We start from the raw sequence: 20,741 nt of genomic DNA, 5'->3' as shown, positions 1-20,741 counted from the left end.
ATTTTAAAACATTCGTCTGTTGTTACTTCTGCTTGCTTTTTATTTATTGCCATCGGCTTGTTTTTAATCGGTTTCCTCAAAGGGCCACATGCAAATGAATGAAATGAACTAAAATCAAGTGGTATGTAAAATCGTGTGCTGTCACCTACCTTCTGGAAGCTTATTCTCCGAGTGCAGGTACCTGTGAATTCCAAATAACACACTGGTCAGTAGAGACTCCGCAACAAACAAGTCCAACTCTTCTTAAGAGAACTGACCCTCAAGGAGTGGCGCTGGGGACCTCCTGAGGTCAGACTTCCAGCTGCTGCAAGCTTTGCATCAGTTTCATCGGGGCACTGATCAATTCAAAGATTCCTTGATTAGTCTTGGGCTCAGGGCTTTTTGAGTAGCAGGAACTCCTTTGCCTGCTAGGCCACACAACCCTGATGTAGCCAATCCTAAGAGCCCTGTAAGCTCCAGGAGGACTGGCTACATCAGGGGTGTGTGGCCTAACAGGCAAAGGAGTTCCTGCAACAAAACAAGCCCTCCTTGGGCTGATCTGCCAGTCTGCAAGACTGGAGCAAGGCTGTTTACAATAGGACATTTTCCAGGTCGCTAATTAATAGGGTTGCTAGCAGGGCCGGCCTTAGATTGTCTGGCAAGGGTAACTTCTGGCACCCACCCTGCACTGATAATGTCATTGAGTCACATAGCGGGTGCCCAATTTGGTGCCCCCAGAAGGCTGGCACCCTAGGCAGTCACCTAGTTTGTCTAGTGGCAGGGCCGGCCCTGGCTGCTATAAGCTGGAAGCGACCTGACACCTCTTAATACGCTAACGCACACAACCACTCACCTACGATTCATGGGACGATCGTACGTTGGAAAGTGACTTGACAGCATGTAACACACCATCCACCCCTACCCAAATCCTCTTCTAACTGCTCAGGATGGCATATGTTAATCTTCCCTTATTCTTTTTTAAAATTTTTGTCCAGGGGTGGAATTCTAGCAGGAGCTCCTTTGTATATTAGGCTGCACCCCCCTGATGTAGCCAATCCTCCTGGAGCTTGCAAGGCTCTTTTTTGTAAGCTCTTGGAGGATTGGCTACATCAGGGGTGTGTGGCCTAATATGCAAAGGAGCTCCTGCTAGAATTCCACCCTTGTTTTTGTTGCATTTTTTAGGGGTGTGTGTGTGCATTGTCTGCACCTGGAAGTCATGTCAACCTCTGGTGACTGACCCCTACTGGGGGCCTGGAGGATATTCAGAGCAGTGGCTGAAAGCCTGCCTCTGCCCTCTCGACTGGGTATTTCAAGGACAGTCTCCCATCTGAGTACTAACCACAGTTGGCCCTGCTTAGCTTCTGAGGTTTTATGAGATCGGGCTTGCCCGAGCTATCGAGGTCAGGGCGTTGCTCTTCCTTTCTCTGTTTTATCTTCACAACAGTCTGTGGGTAGGCTGAGATGGATTGATTTATTATGCAGACTTCTAGGCCACTCTTCTTGGCACGCAGGGCTCAGGGTGGCTTACATCAAGATAAAACACTCTACAAATACCAGACAATCTAAATCAATCAAATTAAATAACATTACAATACAGTAGATTTTAATTTAAAAAACAACAATTCAGATGATGAATAAATTAGATAACAGTATCACTCCGTAACTTCTGAGGGTAGGTAAGGGGGGTGGGGTTAGAACATAAGAGAAGCCATGTTGGATCAGGCCAACGGCCCATCAAGTCCAACACTCTGTGTCACACAGTGGCAAAAAAATTTATATACACACATACACTGTGGCTAATAGCCACTGATGGACCTGTGCTCCATATTTTTATCTAAACCCCTCTTGAAGGTGGCTATACTTGTGGCCGCCACCACCTCCTGTGGCAGTGAATTCCACATGTTGGGGAACCTGAGAGTGCCAGATTATTTATTGTCCCATCACTGTCCTCTACCAAAAGCCTGGCTGTACAGCTCTGCCTTGCAGGCCCTCTGGAAGGGTAGCAAATCCTGAAGGGCTTGGATGTTCTCTGGTAGAGTTCCACCAGGCAGGGGCCAGGGTCAAAAAGGCCCCGGCTCTGGTTGAAGGCCTGATCTCTTTTTGGGCCAAGAACCACCAGGAGATTTTTTGTGCCTGAGCGTAACTCTACTGGGGGCTTATTGAGAGAGGTGGTTCCGGAGGTATGTGGGCCCCTGACTGCAAATGGTGTTAAAGGTTAATACCAGCACCTTGAATTTGATCCAGTGCTCCATGGGAAGCTAGTGCAACTGAAGTAGCACAGGTTCTATGTGTGTCATCCTGGGGGTTCCTGTCAGGTCCCGCGGGGTTGCATTCTGGACCAGCTGGAGCTTCCAGGTCAGCCCCAAGGGAAGCCCCATGTAGAGTGAGTTACAGTAGTCTACACTGAAGGCAAAAAAATTTGGGGGGGGGGGGATCACCCTTTGAATACTTCTTTGCAAGCCTGAGTTTGGTGCACCTGAATGAATGGTTTGGAGTCCCCAAGTGCACTTTAGGACTAAGGGTAACTTTGAACCTGGCTCTCCCATACCAAATCCTACGAGCATAGGCCTGACTGCGTCCCTGAGAATTTAGACCGGGCCTTGCAGGACATGGCAACTTGGTTGAGGGAGAGCGGGCTGAAATTGAATCCAGCGAAGACAGAAGTCCTTTGTCTGGGTCGGGGCGCTCGGGAAGGGGAAATACTTCTTCCAGTCTTCGACGGGGCGCCGCTGAAAGCGGCGCACCGGGTTAGGAGTCTGGGAGTTTTACTGGAGCCTTCATTATCAATGGAGGCCCAGATTGCAGCCACCGCCAAGTCAGCCTTTTTCCACCTAAGGCGGGCAAGGCAGTTGGCCCCCTTCCTAGAGCGCCAAGATCTGGCAACGGTACTTCACGCAACGGTCACCTCGAGACTGGATTACTGTAATGCCCTCTACATGGGGCTGCCTCTGTACCGAACCCGGAAGCTGCAGCTGGTGCAGAATGCAGCGGCTAGACTGCTGCTGGGGCTTCCTAAATGGGAGCACATACAGCCTGGACTGCGCGAGCTGCACTGGCTGCCAGTTATATATCGGGTTCGTTACAAAGTGCTGGTCATTACCTTTAAAGCCCTATATGGTCGAGAACCTGTCTACCTTAGGGACCGTCTCTCCCCATATGAACCCCAGAGAGCACTGAGGTCAGCCGGAAAAAACTTGCTGACTACTCCCGGGCCGAGAGAGGTGAAGCTGCAATGTACCCGTAACCGGGCCTTCTCCTCTGTAGCCCTGAGCCTATGGAACCAACTTCCAGAGGAAATGCGGGCCCTGCGGGACCTTGAACAATTCCGCAGGGCCTGCAAGACCTTCCTCTTCCGACTGGCTTTTGCTGACGAAGAAAGAAATTGCTAATGATAACCGCCATCCTAAAAGAACAGTATTAGCACTTTTATTAACTTAATTAACTAATTTTTAAACTTAATCAGAATTTTAATGCTTAAATGTAATTTTGTGTCTTTTGCTTTCTTTGTATAATTGAAATTTGTATGATATTGTTAGCCGCCCTGAGCCTGCTTCGGCGGGGAGGGCGGGATACAAATAAAATTATCTAATCTAATTATCTATAAGAGAAGCCATGTTGGATCAGGCCAGTGGCCCATCCAGTCCAACACTGTGTCACAGCAGCTAAAACCCAAGGGCCACCAGTAGAACATAAGAGAAGCCATGTTGGATCAGGCCAGTGGCCCATCCAGTCCAACACTGTGTCACAGTGGCTAAAACCCAAAGGCCACCAGTAGAACATAAGAGAAGCTGTGTTGGATCAGGCCAGTGGCCCATCCAGTCCAACACTCTGCGTCACACAGTGGCCAAAAAACCCAGGTGCCATCAGGAGGTCCACCATTGGGGCCACGACAATTGAAGCCCTCCCACTGTGCCCACCCAAGCACCAAGAACACAGAGCATCCCTGCCCCAGACAGGAGGTCCACCAGCAAGGGCTAGTAGAACACTACTAGTAGATTACTGCTGCTCCATCTCTGGTTCCATTTAAATCAAGGCAGAGGACTGCTCAGGACCTGCTTGTTTGCCTTTGAAGTGGACTTTGCTCTGTTGTTTGAGTCGAGTCTAGGAGCACCTCAGAGACCAACGAGAGTTTCAGGAGATAACCTTTCAAGAGTCAAAGCTCTCAACGTCAACAGAAGCTGTGATTCTCAGACGCTCACACCCTGAAATTTGTTGGTCCTAGTGGACTCGAATCTAGCTGTTCTACTGCAGACAAACATGGCTGTCCTCTGAGACATTGCTCTGGTTGGGGAGGGGCAGTGGCTCAGTGGCAGAGCATCTGCTTGGTATGCAGAAGGTCCCAGGTTCAATCCCCAGGATCGCACGGACCAGGTAGTAGGTGATGTGAAAGACCTCTACCTGGGACACTGGAGAGCTGCTGCCAGCCTGAGCAGGCAATACTGACTTTGATGGACCAAGGGTCTGATTCAGCATAAAGGAGCTTCATGTATTCAAAGGTGTATTACTGCAATAGGGAAGGAGGGAGAATCCATGAAAAGGGGACTTTTCCTGAGGTAAGGAGCAGAAGCTGTAGTTCTGGTCGTTCCCGATCGACATACTGCTGAAGCCTAGCGTGTAGGCTCTTTAACATGACCTTGCTGGCATGTGAAAGGAGTGCAATGGTGCGATAGTTTGAACATTCCTTGGCATTCCCCTTCTTTGGGATTGGAATATCAACTGACCTTTTCCAATCCTGTGGCCACTGTTGCGTTTTCCAAATCTGCTGACATAATGTGTGCATCGCTTTAACAGCATCGTCTTTTAGGACTTTGAATAGCTCAACTGCGATACCATTTTAAGCATTTTTTATTTTAAGATTTTTTTTTAAAAAAAAATCTTTAGTCATGTTTGTCTGTGTCCTTTATAAAGTTTATATCTCTACTAACAAGGTAAAGGTAGTCCCCTGTGCAAGCACCAGTCGTTTCTGACTCTGGGGTGACGTTGCTTTCACAACGTTTTCACGGCAGACTTTTTACGGGGTGGTTTGCCATTGCCTTCCCCAGTCATCTACACTTTCCTCCCAGCAAGCTAGGGGCTCATTTGACCAACCTTGGAAGGATGGAAGGCTGAGTCCACCTCCAGCCGGCTACCTGAACCAGCTTCTGCTGGGATCGAACTCAGGTCGTGAGCAGAGGGCTCCGACTGCAGTACTGCAGCTTTACCACTCTGTGCCACAGGGCTCTTGTTAATCTCTACTACCTGATCTTAAATAGGTACCCACATGGCCCGGCCTGACACAGCCCAGCCTGACAAAGTCTCATTTATGTCCGATCCGGCCGTTGTAACAAATGAGTTCGACATCCCTGCAGTAGAGGAAAGGCTCAGTCCTCAAACTCCCCATTCTGGTGCTAATTTAAAGAATTACACCATGTCCCATGCTCCTAAAAACGACGCAAGGTGATTCTTATCACCCCGCAAAGGCCTATCGGACAAGGACGACGTGGTGGCCGGAGTGTGCCGATGGAGAGCGATAAAGCCCCCCGGGGCAGACGTGAGAAATGGACATGTCTCTGGGGCCTTCTCTGAGCAGGCTGTCCCCTCTCTGGGTTGGCTCCGAGGAAAAGGATTAGCTACGCAGAGAGAGGAAAAGGTGGGTCATGAATACCCAAACCCCGGCAAACCCTGTTTGGAGACACAGGCGGGCCGGGCCGAGCGCGACGGACGTGGGAGAACACAGGCGTGGCTCTGTTCCAGCATACAGGCTTGCAGCTTAGGGGTCAGGACAGGGGGGGCAGAAACAGCTCGGCCACTCTTTCAGCATGCTGCCGGGCTGCCTCGCTGATTGCTGAAGGGTTTCGGCAAGGGATGCTGCCCTGCCGCTTTGGCTCAGAATCCCGCCCCCCCCCCCGTGTCTGTTTTGCTTCTGGCTTGTGCAGATCGAACTCAGAAGTCTGCATTTCCATGCCGCTGCTGTCTGCTCCCTTGAGGTAGTCCCCCCTCCCTTTCCCTTTGTGTAAATTTTAATGTTATTTTTGTGTCGGTGGCCTATAAATGCCAGATAACAGACAGAGGAGGGAGGAAAGGAGCAAAACAGGGAGAAGTAAAAACACACGCAACGACGACAATCAAGGAAGGCAGAGAAGACCTTAACGTGAACGCAGTAAAATAGTAACTCTTGATACAGCATCGTGATGCAGGAGAGGGTATTGTCAGTAAAAAATGTCTGGTCTCTTGTGGGGGGAGAGCACAAGGTGTTGAGCCAAAGGCATGGAGGAAAAGATGGGTTTTGAGGAGTGATGGGAAGGCATGAAGAAGAAGATGATGGTAGATTTATACCCCACCCTTCTCTCTGATTCAGAGAGTCTCAGAGCGGTTTACAATCTCCTTTACCTTCCTCCCCCACAACAGACACCCTGTGAGGCAGGTGGGGCTGAGAGAGCTCTCCCAGAAGTTGCCCTTTTAAGGACTGCTCTGTGAGAGCTATGGCTGACCCAAGGCCATTCCAGCAGCTGCAAGTGGAGAAATGGGGAATCAAACCCGGTTCTTCCAGATAAGAGTCCACGCACTTAACCACTACATCAAACTGTGTGCTGGAACGACACAGTGCTTTGGGAGTCAGTACATCGTGTAAGAGTGGCAATGATTCAGTGAAAAGAAGACCTTTGGCTAGCAGAGCCAGGGCAGCAAAAGGTCTTGGGAAGGGATACCTCAGGTTGAAGATTTGGCCAGGAGGCTGTCTTTGCTCTCCAGAAGCTGATCTGAGAGCCAGTCTGGTGTCGTGGTTAAGTGTGAGGACTCTTATCTGGGAGAACTGGGTTTGATTCCCCACTCCTCCACATGCAGCTGCTGGAATGGCCTTGGGTCAGCTATAGCTCTCTTAGAGTTGTCCTTGAAAGGGCAGCTTCTGTCAGAGCTCTCTCAGCCCCACCCACCTCACAGGGTGTCTGTTGTGGGGGAGGAAGATAAAAGAGATTGTGAGCCGCTCTGAGACTCTTCAGAGTGGAGGGCGGGATATAAATCCAATATCTTCATCTACCTCACAGGGTGTCTGTTGTAGGGGGTGGGAAGGTAAAGGAGATTGTGAGCCGCTCTGAGACTCTGAGATTCAGAGTGGAGGGTGGGATAGAAATCCAATATCGTCATCATCATCTGGAAGGGGAGTCGATATGGTTGCCAGCCCTCTGGCAGGGACTGGAGATCTCCCGGAATCACAACCAATCTCCAGATTATTTATTTATCTGCTTTCTAAGCTGCCCTCCTCCTTAACCAGTCTCGGGGAGGTGCGCAGCATTCTAATACAATATTGAAACATCATAATTATATTTATAATTAAACCTATAGTTATAAATTAAACCATCAAGATTTTTTAAAAAGCATTAAAATACTGCAATCTGATCTATAGTGTATATTCCTTCCTTTGAGAAGGGGGGAGGGGAAACAGATAATGGGGCCGGCTACGGAGGTAACCGTTGCTGTCTTCAACCATAAGCCTGGCGGGACATCTCTGTCTTGCATTTCTGTTGTCAGATATTGACTGCGGTAGCACTTTTTGCTCTGGCTGCTGGCAAAATCAGGGCGAAGGCAGCACCCAGGTAGACAGTACAGTGGTGTTGTTAATTGGACAATTAGAGCCGGGCGGGGACGCTGTATGTAATTAAGATTGTAAATAATCTGAATGTGTTGATTTTAGAGTTTCTGACTGCTTTTAACTTGTAAGTTGCTGTAATTGTAATGGCCAATGACTTCATGCAATGAATTTTATTACTACTACTCTGTCATGCATGCCCTGTGGAACTGTGGTCGGTCCCACAGGGCGCAGATGTCACCAGGCAGAGAGTTAGGACTGGTTGAGGACCGCCGGACATCTTGTGGGCCAGGGATCACCAATTGATTGTGATCTTCTGAGTGCAATGCTCTTTAGGATCAGTAAAAAAAAGTTAAAGGCAGTCCCCTGCGCAAGCACCAGTTGTTGCCGACTCTGGGGTGACGTCGCATCACAATGTTTTCACGGCAGGCTTTTTACGGGGTGGTTTGCCATTGCCTTCCCCAGTCATCTACACTTTCCCCCCAGCAAGCTGGGGACTCGTTTGACTGACCTCGGAAGGATGGAAGGCTGAGTCAACCTGAAGCCGGCTACCTGAACCAGCTTTCGCCGGGATCGAACTCAGGTCGTGAGCAGAGAGCTCGGACTGCAGTACTGCAGCTTTAACACTCTGCGCCATGGGGCTCTTTTGGATCAGTAGCCCGAAAGAAAACAGCTCCTCCGGAGGGTGGATACTGTGACATCACATCACTGCTAAGGTCCCCCCACTCCCCAAACCTGGGCTTCACTGTGCTCCACCCTAGAATGGTCAGCTGTGTGTTGGGAAATACTTGCAGATTTGCGGGGCACAGCTGGAGGAGGGCAGGGTTTGGGGAAGGGAGGGATTTTGGTAGGCAGTCATGCCAGAGTCCACCTTTCCTAAGCTGCCCTTTTCTCTAGGTGAAGAAGAAGACAAGTAGGTTTTTATACTTTGCATTTCTGTACCTTAAGGAGTCTCAAAGCGGCTTACAATTCTCTTCCCTTCCTTTCCCCACAACAGCCGCCTTGGTGGGGCTGAGAGAGCTCTGAGAGAACTGGGACTGGCCCAAGGTCACCCAGAAGCTTTCATGTGGAGATTTTCCAGATTGGAATCCGCCACTCTTAACCACTGCACCAGGGGTGGCCAACAGTAGCTCTCCAGATGTTTTTTGCCTACAACTCCCATCAGCCCCAGTCATCAGCTATGCTGGCTGGGGCTGATGGGAGTTGTAGGCAAAAAACATCTGGAGAGCTACCGTTGGTCACCCCTGCGCTACACCATGCTGGCTCTCGGGTGAACGGATCCCTGTCCCCCTGGAGGTCAGCTGTAATCCCAGGAGATCTCCAGCCACCATCTTGACCATGCCATCGAAAAATGTTTCAAGTAACTGCAGCTGGGATATGACGTAGATTTCTGAAAGCTTGTCGAAGCGACAGCGAAACGTGGGATCGTACGACCGCATAGCGGAATAATTTATGCCTTGCTGTACAAGAAAGCTCATGTGGAGCGTCGGTCTCCGTTGTTGACTGCACCGTTGGAATTTCAACCCGCACCATCTACGTGAAAACTGGACATTAATTTGTTATTTATTGGCTTTGGCTGAGTTCGGGTTGTTCCTTCGATGTCTATTTTTGTACAATTTGATATTGACTAATGGAAGAAGTTTTCACTGCTTAGTGAAAATATTTTATATATATTTTGGAGGCTGGTTTTTGCGGAGGTTTACAATTCTCTTCCCTTCCTTTCCCCACAACAGCCGCCTTGGTGGCTTCAATTCTGCTCCATTATCCGCGTTGCTCTTTTATGGCTTCATACTTTCCCCACCTGGAGACTGGCAACTCCACTCCACCCCCAAGTCTCCAGGAATTTCCCAACCCAGAGTTGACACCCCTAGGTGTGCATGTTTTCAAGTGAAGCTGGAGGCCAGAGCACAGTCTGGGAGAGACCCTCTTCTTTAGACGCAGAGAAAAGCTCAGCACAGCCGTGCGCTTCCCTGAAGACTGCAGAGCGGGGAATCTCTGCTCCACCGGTGAACACAGCGGGGAGGGGAGGGGAGAGAGGGAGAGGCTGAGCTCTGTAGCTCTTCCCTGTCCTCGGAGTCGGTGAATGGCAGAGCTGCTCTGCCTGGATCCTTTCCAACGAGGGGAAAGGTTGCCGCTTTGCTCCCTGTTGCCATTTTGGGCATGTTGTTTTAAAGCTCCGACTCGCTGCGGTTTCCGATAAAAAATGCAAGTCTTTGGCAGGGGCTTGCAATGGGAAAGATAATCTCTCTTCCACCCTGCCCCGCATCCTACCAACAGGAGGCAGGCAAGCTTTTGTGTAGACTCCCCTTGGAGGGCTCTTTCTTAGCCTGCCAGAGACCTTTTAACTGGAGACTGAATCTGGGACCCTCTGCTTCCCCTCCACTCCCTAAGAACACATCTTATGCTCAGGGCTAGGCCTGCTCTACTACAACACCGCATTGGTACTGGGTGCAGAATTCAGCTCCTTGAAAAGCCCAGCTTTCATTAAGAAGATTGCCAAGCTTCCAGCCCTTATGCCTCAGGCTAGAATCTGAATAAAATTTTGCAACGAGGACTGGCCGCTGCCCCGTGATCTGTAAACCCAGAATACATGATGCAAACTACTATAAACACCCCACGCAATAAACTGTGCAAAGCAGTTGTTAGGTTGTGCAGTTGTCCAGAATGCATTCAAGTAAATGGTTGCAGAATTCAGGTTTTCTTGGCACAGAATTGTAACTTTTAAAATGCACTTCAGTGCTCTTACACCAAGGCTGAAGAAGAAGAGGACGAGGAGGAGGAAGAAGAAAGACCGCAGATCTACACCCCGCCCTTCTTTCTGAATCAGAGTCTCAGAGCGGCTTACAATCTCCTTTATCTTCCTCCTCCACAACAGACACCCTGTGAGGTGGGTGGGGCTGAGAGAGCTCTCCCAGAAGCTGCTCTTTCAAGGACAACTCCTATAAGAGCTACGGCTGAGCCAAGGCCGTTCCAGCAGCTGCAAGCGAAGGAGTGGGGAATCAAACCTGGTTCTCCCAGATTAGAGACCTATGGCTGACCCAAGGCCATTCCAGCAGCTGCAAGCGGAGGAGTGGGGAATCAAACCTGGTTCTCCCAGATAAGAGACCTATGGCTGACCCAAGGCCATTCCAGCAGCTGCAAGTGAAGGAGTGGGGAATCAAACCCGGTTCTCCCAGATAAGAGTCCACGCACTTCACCACTACACCAAACTGGCTGTCCTAGCCTTTCCCAGTACCATCCGGGGTGCTGAAAATTGACTTGATTGCCAAAAAGGATGAAGACCATACCTGATGGCGGTGAAAAGGGATTTATGGTTGGTGTGGCCACTCACTCCTCCTGCATCAAAGGTCAGCACCTGTAGGGGAAGGAAAGCCCAAAAAGCAATGGAGATTTTTTTTTTGGCAGAGGAGCTCAGACTTCTGAATGCTACTGGCAGACAGCTGGCTCAGGCTGTGGGGATCAGGGGTGCCATTTGGAGCTGTGCCGTTTAGAATATGAAAGCTGGGAATTCAGAGGAACAAGTAGATCATGGCAACAGATTGTGATGATGTTTTTTGCCCTACGATGCAACAGCAACTACTGATCTTCTTTACCCTCCAGCGGTGCAGGAGCAACAACGGCAACTGCAAAGGGAAGGGAAATGGTACCAGTGATGTGAGCAGGGCCTTCAAAAACACACCTCTCATCCAGGCAGCCTGCTGGCACACTTGGAGCGTGTTTTTTCCAGACATGCAGCACCAAATAGGGTTGCTATCCTCCAAGTGGGGCCTGGGGATCTCCTGGGATTACAACCGATTTCCAGATTACAGAGATCTGTTCCCTTTGTGTGTGTGTGTGGGGGGAAATGGCAGCTTCGGACGGTAAATGGCATTACACCCTTCTGAGGTCCTCCCCGCCTCAAACCCTGCTCTCCCCAGGCTCCACCCCCAAAATCTTCAGGAATTTCTCCACCTGGAGTTGGCAACCTTAGTACCAAACCATACTGATGTTGGGAAAAATCCTGGAAGGGGCACAAATAGAGGATGAGGTCTTGTGAAATAATATAGTGCAGGGGTGGCCAACGGTAGCTCTCCGGATGTTTTTTGCCTACAACTCCCATCAGCCCCAGCCAGCATAGCCAATGGCTGGGGCTGATGGGAGTTGTAGGCAAAAAACATCTGGAGAGCTACCCTTGGCCACCCCTGACATAGTGGGTTCTTAGGCGTTGAAGAGGCGAGGTGGTAGTGATAACAAGCTCTTTATTGAGTACAGCGTGGTAGGTGGCTGCACTAGCAGGACTGAAGAACGGGGCCTGCTAGGCCAACCATATACAACACTGGGTTCCTGCGCTAGCACGTGATTGGGTCATTCAAACCAGAAGGGGGCCCGTGATTGGAGCAGGGCAGCAGGGGGTTGGATCCTACTGCCCCTTGTTCCTAAGTCCCCAAGCTCAGTCCTTCAGGCTCCAATGAGCCAGGCAGGAACACCATTGGTAACAACATGGATTCTCATACATAACATGTGGATTCTCCAAAAAAGGCCCATTGCATTAAAGGCCAAAGTGGAGAAATACCTCCATGTGAATGCAACATGACTTTTGGCTTTGGAGTGGGAAAAAACCCCGGCAGCTTGGAGAATGCATTTAAAGTTGTTTTCTTTCCACCCGTAGGGTATAACGGAGAATCGATCTGTGGGTATCTGGGGCTCGGGGGGGGGGGCTGTTTTTTGAGGCAGAGGCACCAAATTTTCAGCACAGCATCTGATGCCTCTCCTAAACAAACAAACAAAAACAAAAACCCAAGTTTCAAAAAGATTGGACCAGGGGGTCCAGTTCTATGAGCCCCAAAGAAGGTGCCCTTATCCTTCATTATTTCCAGTGGAAGGAAGGAAATTTAAAAGGAATGTGGTCCCCTTAAATGTGACGGTCAGAACTCCCTTTGGAGTTCACCCGTGCTAATCACAGCCTTGCTCTTGGCTCCATCCCCAAAGTCCCCAGATATTTTCTGAGTCGGGCCTACTTGGGCAATCCAGGTCAGAGCAAACAGGCAAACCAACCAGCCAACAACAACCTGAGATGGAACAAAACCAAGGACCATGGCGAGATGTGCAATCTAAAGGAAAGGAAGATGGCTTCCTTCCCTTTGGTCTCCAGCTGCTGCTGGCAGGCCAGGGGGTGGCAGTCGTGGGCCTGGCTTTGCTGTTGCCTCGGCCTGGGAGGAAGCAAGCGCTGACAAAACCTTTCTTGCACCTTGCCTGTCCTGTTCTACTCCTTGGATGCTGGGAAGCCGCTGTGCCCTTGCTTACGAGCTGCCTTTCCCAGCTCCAGCCCGGTTGCACAAGGCAGGGCCCGCAGGCAGTGGGGGAAAGGTCGGGGAGGGAGGATGAAAGGGCTTCTCAACCCGCCCTGCAGGCCGTTGCCGAGAGGAAGAGCTTTAGACACACACAGGTACACGCAAGGCACTGCCCAAAGAGGAGTGGAGCGGCCTGAGAGACCTAAGAAAACCCTGGCGGGGTGCGGCCTCTGCCTCTGGACTGGAGAGCTTCCCACTCCGTCTGGCAACCGGGCAGGCCTCCAGAGAGGAGGGCAAGCCCAGTCTTGGCAGTCTACCACCTCAGCACCCAACTTACCTGTTGAGTAGCATTCGCTGATTTGAATGGGATTATTAATTGAACCAAGGGAGCAGGGGAGGGTGGATCTGGCCCAGAAATCACAACCTAGGGATGTTTAGATAGGCCTTTTTCCATTTGATGGCATAGGTCGATGCCCTGATAAGGCCAGGCCCCAGCCTTAGGCCACAAGTGGGCTTGGTTCAGATGTCTTTCTGACAGGACTTTATTTGTAGGGGGGGAGCCCAGCAGGAACTCCTTTGCATATTAGGCCACACCCTGGATGTCATCATTGTTTCACACAGGGGTTTTTGGTAGAGAAAGCCCAGCAGGAACTCATTTGCATATTAGGCCACACCCCCGGATATCACCATTGTTTCACGCAAGAATTTTTTGTAGAAAAAGCCCAGCAGAATTTTATTTGCATATTAGGCCACACCCCCAGATGTCATCATTGTTTCATGCAGGGATTTTTCAAAGAAGAAGTCCAGCAGGAACTCATTTGCATATTAGGCCACATCCTCAGACGCCACCATTGTTTCACGCAGGAATTTTTTTGCCGGAAAAGCCCAGCAGGAATTCATTTGCATATTAGGTCACGCCCCCAGATGTCATCATTGTTCCACGCAGGGTTTTTTCTAAAGAAAAAGTCCAGCTGGAACTTATTTGTATATTAGGCCACACCCTCGGACGCCACCATTGTTCCACACAGGAATTTTTTCTTTGTCGAAAAAGCCCAGCATGAATTCATTTGCATATTAGGCCACACACCCCAGATGTCATCGTTTCCTGCAGGGATTTTTTTAAGGAAAAAAAGCCCAGCAGGAACTCTTTTGCATATTAGGCCACACCCCCAATGCCAAGTCAGTTGGAACTGCGTTCCTGCTTTTTTTAAAAAAAAAAGCCCTACCCAATATTCAGGAAGAGCTGGCTGGGTTTTCTGCCGTTGACTACAGGAGGTATCACCAGTGATCACTAGTGTTCTCAGCACCCTTTGCAAGCACCCTTTAAGGGTCTTATTTTCTACCAAAATGCTTTCCTGCTCCTTCCTGGGATGCACTTGCTCCCCCCCCCTTAAGATTGGAATCATTTGCCGTGCTGCTATTAGATTTCAGATTTTTTCTTGCAATTTTCTTAACATTTATATTTTAGCATGCTATCGTTCAAATCTATATCTTCTTCTATGCCATGCTGTTAGCTGCCCTGAGCTCGCTTGTGGGGTAGGATGCAAGCAAGCAAACCAACCCAGAGCTGAGAGCTGACAGGAGGGGACAGCATTTGAATCAGGGAATGAGGTTCACTCCACAAAGAGAGGCCACACCTGGCTGTGCCAAAAATCTTGCTGCTGCCATAGCCCATTTATCACAGGAAGAGAAAGCCGCTTAAGTCTTGCATGACTGCATCCAAGAGCACTCTTCCCAGAGGTGTCAAAATGGAGCTATCCATGCAGAAATGACAGATTGACTGCCAGTGGCTGGTAGCCACTTCAGGTCTCAAATCTGGACATCATGTACTAGCTCCCTTGCACCACCAGCGATAGTGGTCAGAGCAGGGAACCGCAAGCAGTTCCCACTGGTACTGCAGGGTCAACAGCTCAGAATCCTCTTGGCTCCGGGGGTTCAGTTGACATCTGAGGGCCTCTCCCACGGCTTTTATTTTTTAGTAGCAGGAACTCCTTTGCATATTAGGCCACACCTCCTGATGTAGCCAATCCTCCAAGAGCTTACAGGGCTCTTAGTACTGGGCTTCCTGTAAGCTCTTGGAGGATTGGCTACATCAAGGGTGTGTGGTCTAATATGCAAAGGAGTTCCTGCTACAAAAAAGGCCTTAACCTCTCCAATGATCCTGTGCATATTAGGCCACACCCCCTGATGTGGCCAATCCTCCAAGAGCTTATAGGGCTCTTAGTACCGGGCTTCCTGTAAGCTCTTAGCGGATTGGCTACCTCAGAGGGGTGTGGCCTAATATGCAAAGGAGTTCCTGCTGCAAACAAAGCTTGGCCTCTCCAATGCTCCTAGACGGGCAATTTGCTGAGGGTGACTACCGCATTTTCCTCACGCGCTGCTAGACAACCTGTCTTCGGCCAGCCCAGAAGTAACTTGGGACGGAGCACCTGATGCAGGCCAAGCTCAACACAGCTTCCCGGAGTGTTCAGGGGCCACCGGAGATGCCATCTGATCTGCTTAACGGCCGGATCTGCTCCATCAGGTCAGCTGGCCGGTGACGAAGGCAGGCGAACAGCCGACCTGAACTGCAGACGATGGGACAGCCCCTGCTCCCCCTTCAGGCCTCTGCCACACCAGGGCTGCTGAACAGGCCTGACCGGTTTTGGAAACAAAAGGCCAGGGTGGGGGAAGCTGTCTTGGGTGTCAAGGTTAAGTTGTCGGTTGGATGGAAGCTGTGGCAGTCTCCCTCCCGCACTTGCCCTGTAATGAGTGCTGGCTATTTTCTAGGGTTGCCAATTTCCAGGTAGGGGCAGGGGATCCTCCGGTTTGGAGGCCTCCCCCCCACTTCAGGGTCATCAGAGAGCGGGGGTGGGGGGGAGGAAGGAAATGTCTGCTGGGCACTCCATTCTTCCCTATGGAGACCAATTCCCATAGGGTATAATGGAAAATTGATCTGCAGGTATCTGGGGCTCGGGGGGGGGGGCTGTTTTTTGAGGTAGAGGAACCACATTTGCAGCATAGCACCCAATGCCTCTCCCCAAAATACCTTCCAAGTTTCTATGAGCCCCAAAAGAAGGTGCCCCTATCCTTCATTATTTCCAATGGAGCGAAGGCATTTAAAAGAGCCCCATGGAACTTGCCCCGGCACACTTTATCCCAGTCTGAGACCCAACAGCCCAGGAGAGCTGTCAAGCTTTTGCTCGGAAATCCGGCATGTGGGAAATAAATGCCAAAGTCCATAAATCAGTGCTGGCTTTGAGCATGGAAGCCTTAAATGTTTTTCTCCGTTTGCAGAACTGACAGCGGGTCTCAGATAAAATGCACCCCTGTGGCTTCCTGAGATCAAGTTGCTCCACCAATTTCCATGGAAGAGAGAGGGATGAAGAGAGACAGAACCCGCGTCTCAAAAAAGATGTTATAGCTTTGGGAAAAGTGCAGAAAAGGGCAACTAGAATGATTCAAGGGTTGGAACACTTTCCCTATGAAGAAAGGTTAAAACGCTTGGGGCTCTTTAGCTTGGAGAAAAGTCGACTGAGGGGTGATATGATAGAGGTTTACAAGATTATGCATGGGATAGAGAAGGTAGAGAAAGGAGTACTTTTCTCCCTTTCTCACAATACGAGAACTTGTGGGCACTCAATGAAACTGCTGAGCAGTTGGGTTAGAATGGATAAAAGGAAGTACTTCTTCACCCGAAGGGTGATTAACACACGGAATTCTCTGCCACAGGAGGTGGTGGTAGCTTCAAACATAGCCAGCTTCAAGAGGGGATTGGATAAGCATATGGAGCAGATTCCATCAGTGGCTTTTAACCACAGCATATTGTTGGAACTCTCTGTCTGGGGCAAGCTATGCTCTGTATTCTTGGTGCTTGGGAGGGACAGCAGTGTGAGGGCTTCTGGTGTCCTGACCCCACTGATGGGACTTCCTGATGGCACCTGGATTTTTTGGCCACTGTGTGACAGAGTTTTGGGCTGGATGGGCCATTGGCCTGATCCAACATGGTTTCTCTTATGTTCTTATTTTCTCTTAACTCGCTTTGGTTTCTTCTCTGTTATGTATGCGAAGGCATGCCTAGACATGTTGGGTGTAGTGTCCTTAGCTTGAGGCACAAAACAATAGACTGGGAGGATCCAAACATCTGCATCCCGATTGGCTGCATAATTCAAACTGGCCAATCGGGAGGCAATATCAGAGGATCCTAGGATCTGCCAATGAGGATGCATATTCGAATGAAGGATCCAAAGAGGGCACAATCACAGGAGGGTTTCTGCTTCTTGGGGGCTGGGTTTCTCCTGTCCCAACAGTATATATTGCTGCAGGTTCTGGTGCTTAGCAGTAGTTATTTAGTCACTTAGTAAACATGCTGAAAAGAGCCCCGTGGCACAGAGTGGTAAAGCTGCAGTACTGCAGTCTGAGCTCTCTGCTCACAACCTGAGTTCGATCCTGGCGGAAGCTGGGTTCAGGTAGCCGCCTCATGGTTGACTCAGCCTTCCATCCTTCTGAGGTCAGTAAAACGAGTCCCCAGCTTGCTGGGGGGAAAGTGTAGATGACTGGGGAAGACAATGGCAAACCACCCTATAAAAAGTCTGCCGTGAAAACACTGTGATGTGACGTCATCCCAGAGTCTGAAACGACTGGTGCTTACACAGAGGACTACCTTTTTTAAACAATGCTGAATCACTAATAAAGAGCTTTAATTACTATGTAAGAGCCTCCTCATGCATCAAAGCCAGTATTTAACACTCTCAGAACCTTAGGACTTCAGACAGTCTCAGCACTGTCAGAAGGCCAAGGGATTCTATCAACAAGAGATCCCATTGTCTGCATGACTCACTGTGCAGCAGGAGCAGAGGAATTGTTCCTCCGACTCATCGGGAGTTATTTCCACCTCACCTGGCTCTGACACAAAGGCAGTATTGACCTCTGTCCTAGAAAGGTATGATTACCTTGAAACTGGCAAATTCTGCTTGCGGAGTTTGCTGAGCCAGCCTGTCAATTTCCCTGCTGAAACGGACAATCATTCCACCACCATCTTTTTAATCCAAGCTGTGCTGTAGAGGCAATAGCGCCACCCACTGACAGCAAAGAGAATAAGCGCTGCATGCACTTCAGGGCACTTTGGTGTGAACTGATGTGCTCCGAAAAATGTCACATGGTGTGAACATAAGAACAGAGAGCTCTGCTGGATCAGACCAGTGGTCCGCCTTAGTCCAGCATCCTGTTTCACGCAGCAGCCAGGGCATAGAGGCTGAGGCCTTCCCCAACCAGGGGAAGGCCTCAGTAATTACTTTTTAAAAACCAAGCCATTGAGTCTTCGGCCAGAACTCATTCGTGATGAGAGCCGGATCTGACATAAAAGAGACCTTGTCAGGTCAGGCCATGTGTGTATCTATTTAAGATTAGGTAGCAGAGATATAAACTTTTTAAAGGACGCAAACACGATTAAATAAATATATATATATATTTAAAAAACAAAACCTTAAAATAAAACATGCTTAAAACATTAGCAGTCGTTGGTCTTAAAGGTGCTTTCTTTGTATTTCTCCCTTGGGATCCAGGGAACCGGGCAAAGGAAGCTCTGGCTCTTTCCCTCCCTTCCCAGAGTACCAGGAGGGGGAGGAGTCTCAACCAATGGAGAAAATCGAGGCTTTACTCTGTAGCTCCTGTGTGATTGAGCAAGCCTTGCAAAGCAAGTTGAGATGCAGACAGGGCCGGCGCGTGGGAGTAGGCCAAGTAGACGGCTGCCTCGGGCGCTACTTGGCCTAGGGGTGCCATGTGCTCCCTCTCCCCGCAGCTCTGGCCGCCTCCCCGCACCCAAAAATGCTTCTCATCGCCTCCCCGCTGCCCTGTGCCTCCCTCCCCGCAGCCAAAAACACTTCCCGCCCCGCCTCCCTGCTGCCCTGCGCCTTCCTCCCGCACTCAAAAATGCTTGCCGCCACCATCTTCTAAGGCTGCTGCTGCCGCCTTCCCACTGCCCCACACCTCCCTCCCGGCACCCCAAAACACTCCCCCCTGCCACCTTCCGTGGCTGCCGCCGCCACCTTCCCACTGCCCTGCGCCTCCCTCCCGGCATCCAAAAATGCTTCCCCCCGTTGACTTTCGCGGCTGCTGCCGCCGCCTTCCTACTGCCTCCCTCTCGGCACCCAAAGACGCTTCCCAGGGCCGTGACAATCATCCTGGCCCTCCCCTATTTCAAAGGGAGCCGGCCAGTCCCCTTTGAAGCAGGTGAGGGCCAAGATGAAAACTTGCATATAGCGCGGGCAGCTCGATGACATCACTTCAGATGACGTCAGTGGGCCCCGCGCAATGCGGGGGTGGGGAAACGGCTGTCTGCCTAGGGGTGCCCAAACCCTTCGTACCAGGCCTGGATGCAGAAGGAAGCAAGAGAGAGGGAGAAGGAAGCAGACAAGAGCCAGTTGCTTGGGGGCCTGATTTGAGCCCCCTGGGGACCTGATTTGGCCATTGGGCTGCACGTTTGACACCCCTGGTATATGGGGACATATCGCACAGCAGGGCTTTTTCTGAGCAGGGATGCACAGGGACACTGTTCCGTCTGGCTTGGTGTCAGGGGGCGTGGCCTAATATGCAAATGAGCCCCCCTGCTGGGCTTTTTCTACAAAACAGCCCTGTTGCACAGCCTCTGTCACCTGGCAATAAAGGTAATGACCAGTTGCTCATGGGCTTGATAAGAGCCCTGGATGGGCCAGACTTGGGCTGTATATTTGACACCCTGGGAAAAGACTGTAAGGGTTGCCTTTGCTTGAACCTAGTCTACCACTTGGCTTCCAACGCTGGCAGCCAGACGCCCTCACAAACAGGACAGGAAGGTGATGGCTACTCCCCCCTGCTGGGTGTGCTATCCCTCACCACCAACCCCTGTTGCTCAGAGGTGTGCATTGAGGCCCCGTGGAACTGTCACAGGCAATGGCCATGAGACCATTTACAAACTCATACGCAGTGCCGGATTAACCCCTAGGCTGTCAAAATCTCGGGGGCCTCTTGCAAATTGAGTCGGAGCACCTGTCCCGCCACACCCGTGGCCCCCATAGCAGCCCGCAGGCATCTTCTCAAAAGCCCCTTTGACAAAGCTGCAGGGGAGAGGCAGAGAGAGGCAAACTTGGCGAGGATGCCAGCAGCAGCCGCCCCAGGCAAGTCGGGCAAAGAGTGGCCCAATTGCTGGCTTTGCATGCAGGCTGGGAGGACTGCAAGCAGAGGGGAAACTGGGGAGGGGGAAGCTGGCCCGGGACCCCTAAAGGTGTGGGGGCCCATAGGCCAGCATCTACTTGGCCTAATTGTTAATCCGGCCCTGCTCATATGTGCTGTTGGCCACTCTTGCGTCTTGTTTCAGATGGAAAAAGAGACACAAAGTGGGGTGGGGGAAGCAAAGCATTCGTTACCAAGTTGATGTGGTTGGCTTCGATATGCTTCAGGATCAAGGCAGAAAGTAGACTCGTGTCCCACTCAACAGACGGATCGTCAGGAAGATCCCTGGGAACAAGGAAAAACACACAAAGTTGCACAGACTAGCTCTGCAAGAGGAATCCCTCACGCACTAGAGAGCTATGGGGAAGTCCCTTCCTTTAGCTCAGTGCCTGGGAGCCAGTTTTGTGTAGTATTAAGTGCGCAGACTCTTATCTGGGAAAACCAGGTTTGATTCCCCACTCCTCCACTTGCAGCTGCTGGAATGGCCTTGCGTCAGCCATAGCTCTGGCAGAGGTTGTCCTTGAAAGGGCAGCTGCTGTGAGAGCCCAATCAGCCCCACCCACCTCACAGTTGGTGTCTGTTGTGGGGGGAGAAGATATAGGAGATTGTAAACCACTCTGATTCAGAGAGATGGGCGCAGTATAAATCTGCAGTCTTCTTCTTCTGACCTCTTAGGGAAACTCTGGTTGTTTGGAGCACATTATATGGGGCAGCTCAATCAGCCAACGGTCCAACCTCCC

General features: G+C 50.6%; 1 protein-coding gene across 1 annotated transcript in view; it reads right to left on the bottom strand.

Moving 5' to 3' along the window:
- Positions 1-20,741, bottom strand: part of PIGL (phosphatidylinositol glycan anchor biosynthesis class L) — a 79,142-nt gene that overhangs the window by 8,779 nt on the left and 49,622 nt on the right. The window contains exons 3-5 of the mRNA XM_060258870.1: positions 20,196-20,286; positions 10,831-10,898; positions 150-181 (exon numbers count right to left, since the gene is read on the bottom strand). Coding sequence (XP_060114853.1) covers positions 150-181; positions 10,831-10,898; positions 20,196-20,286 — 191 coding nt within the window. The remainder of the gene's footprint in view (positions 1-149; positions 182-10,830; positions 10,899-20,195; positions 20,287-20,741) is intronic.

The sequence above is a fragment of the Heteronotia binoei genome, chromosome 18, assembly GCF_032191835.1.
Source record: "Heteronotia binoei isolate CCM8104 ecotype False Entrance Well chromosome 18, APGP_CSIRO_Hbin_v1, whole genome shotgun sequence".
Classification (NCBI taxonomy): domain Eukaryota; kingdom Metazoa; phylum Chordata; class Lepidosauria; order Squamata; family Gekkonidae; genus Heteronotia; species Heteronotia binoei.
Note: the sequence above shows the minus strand (reverse complement) of the source record. Positions and strands in the feature narration are given on the sequence as shown.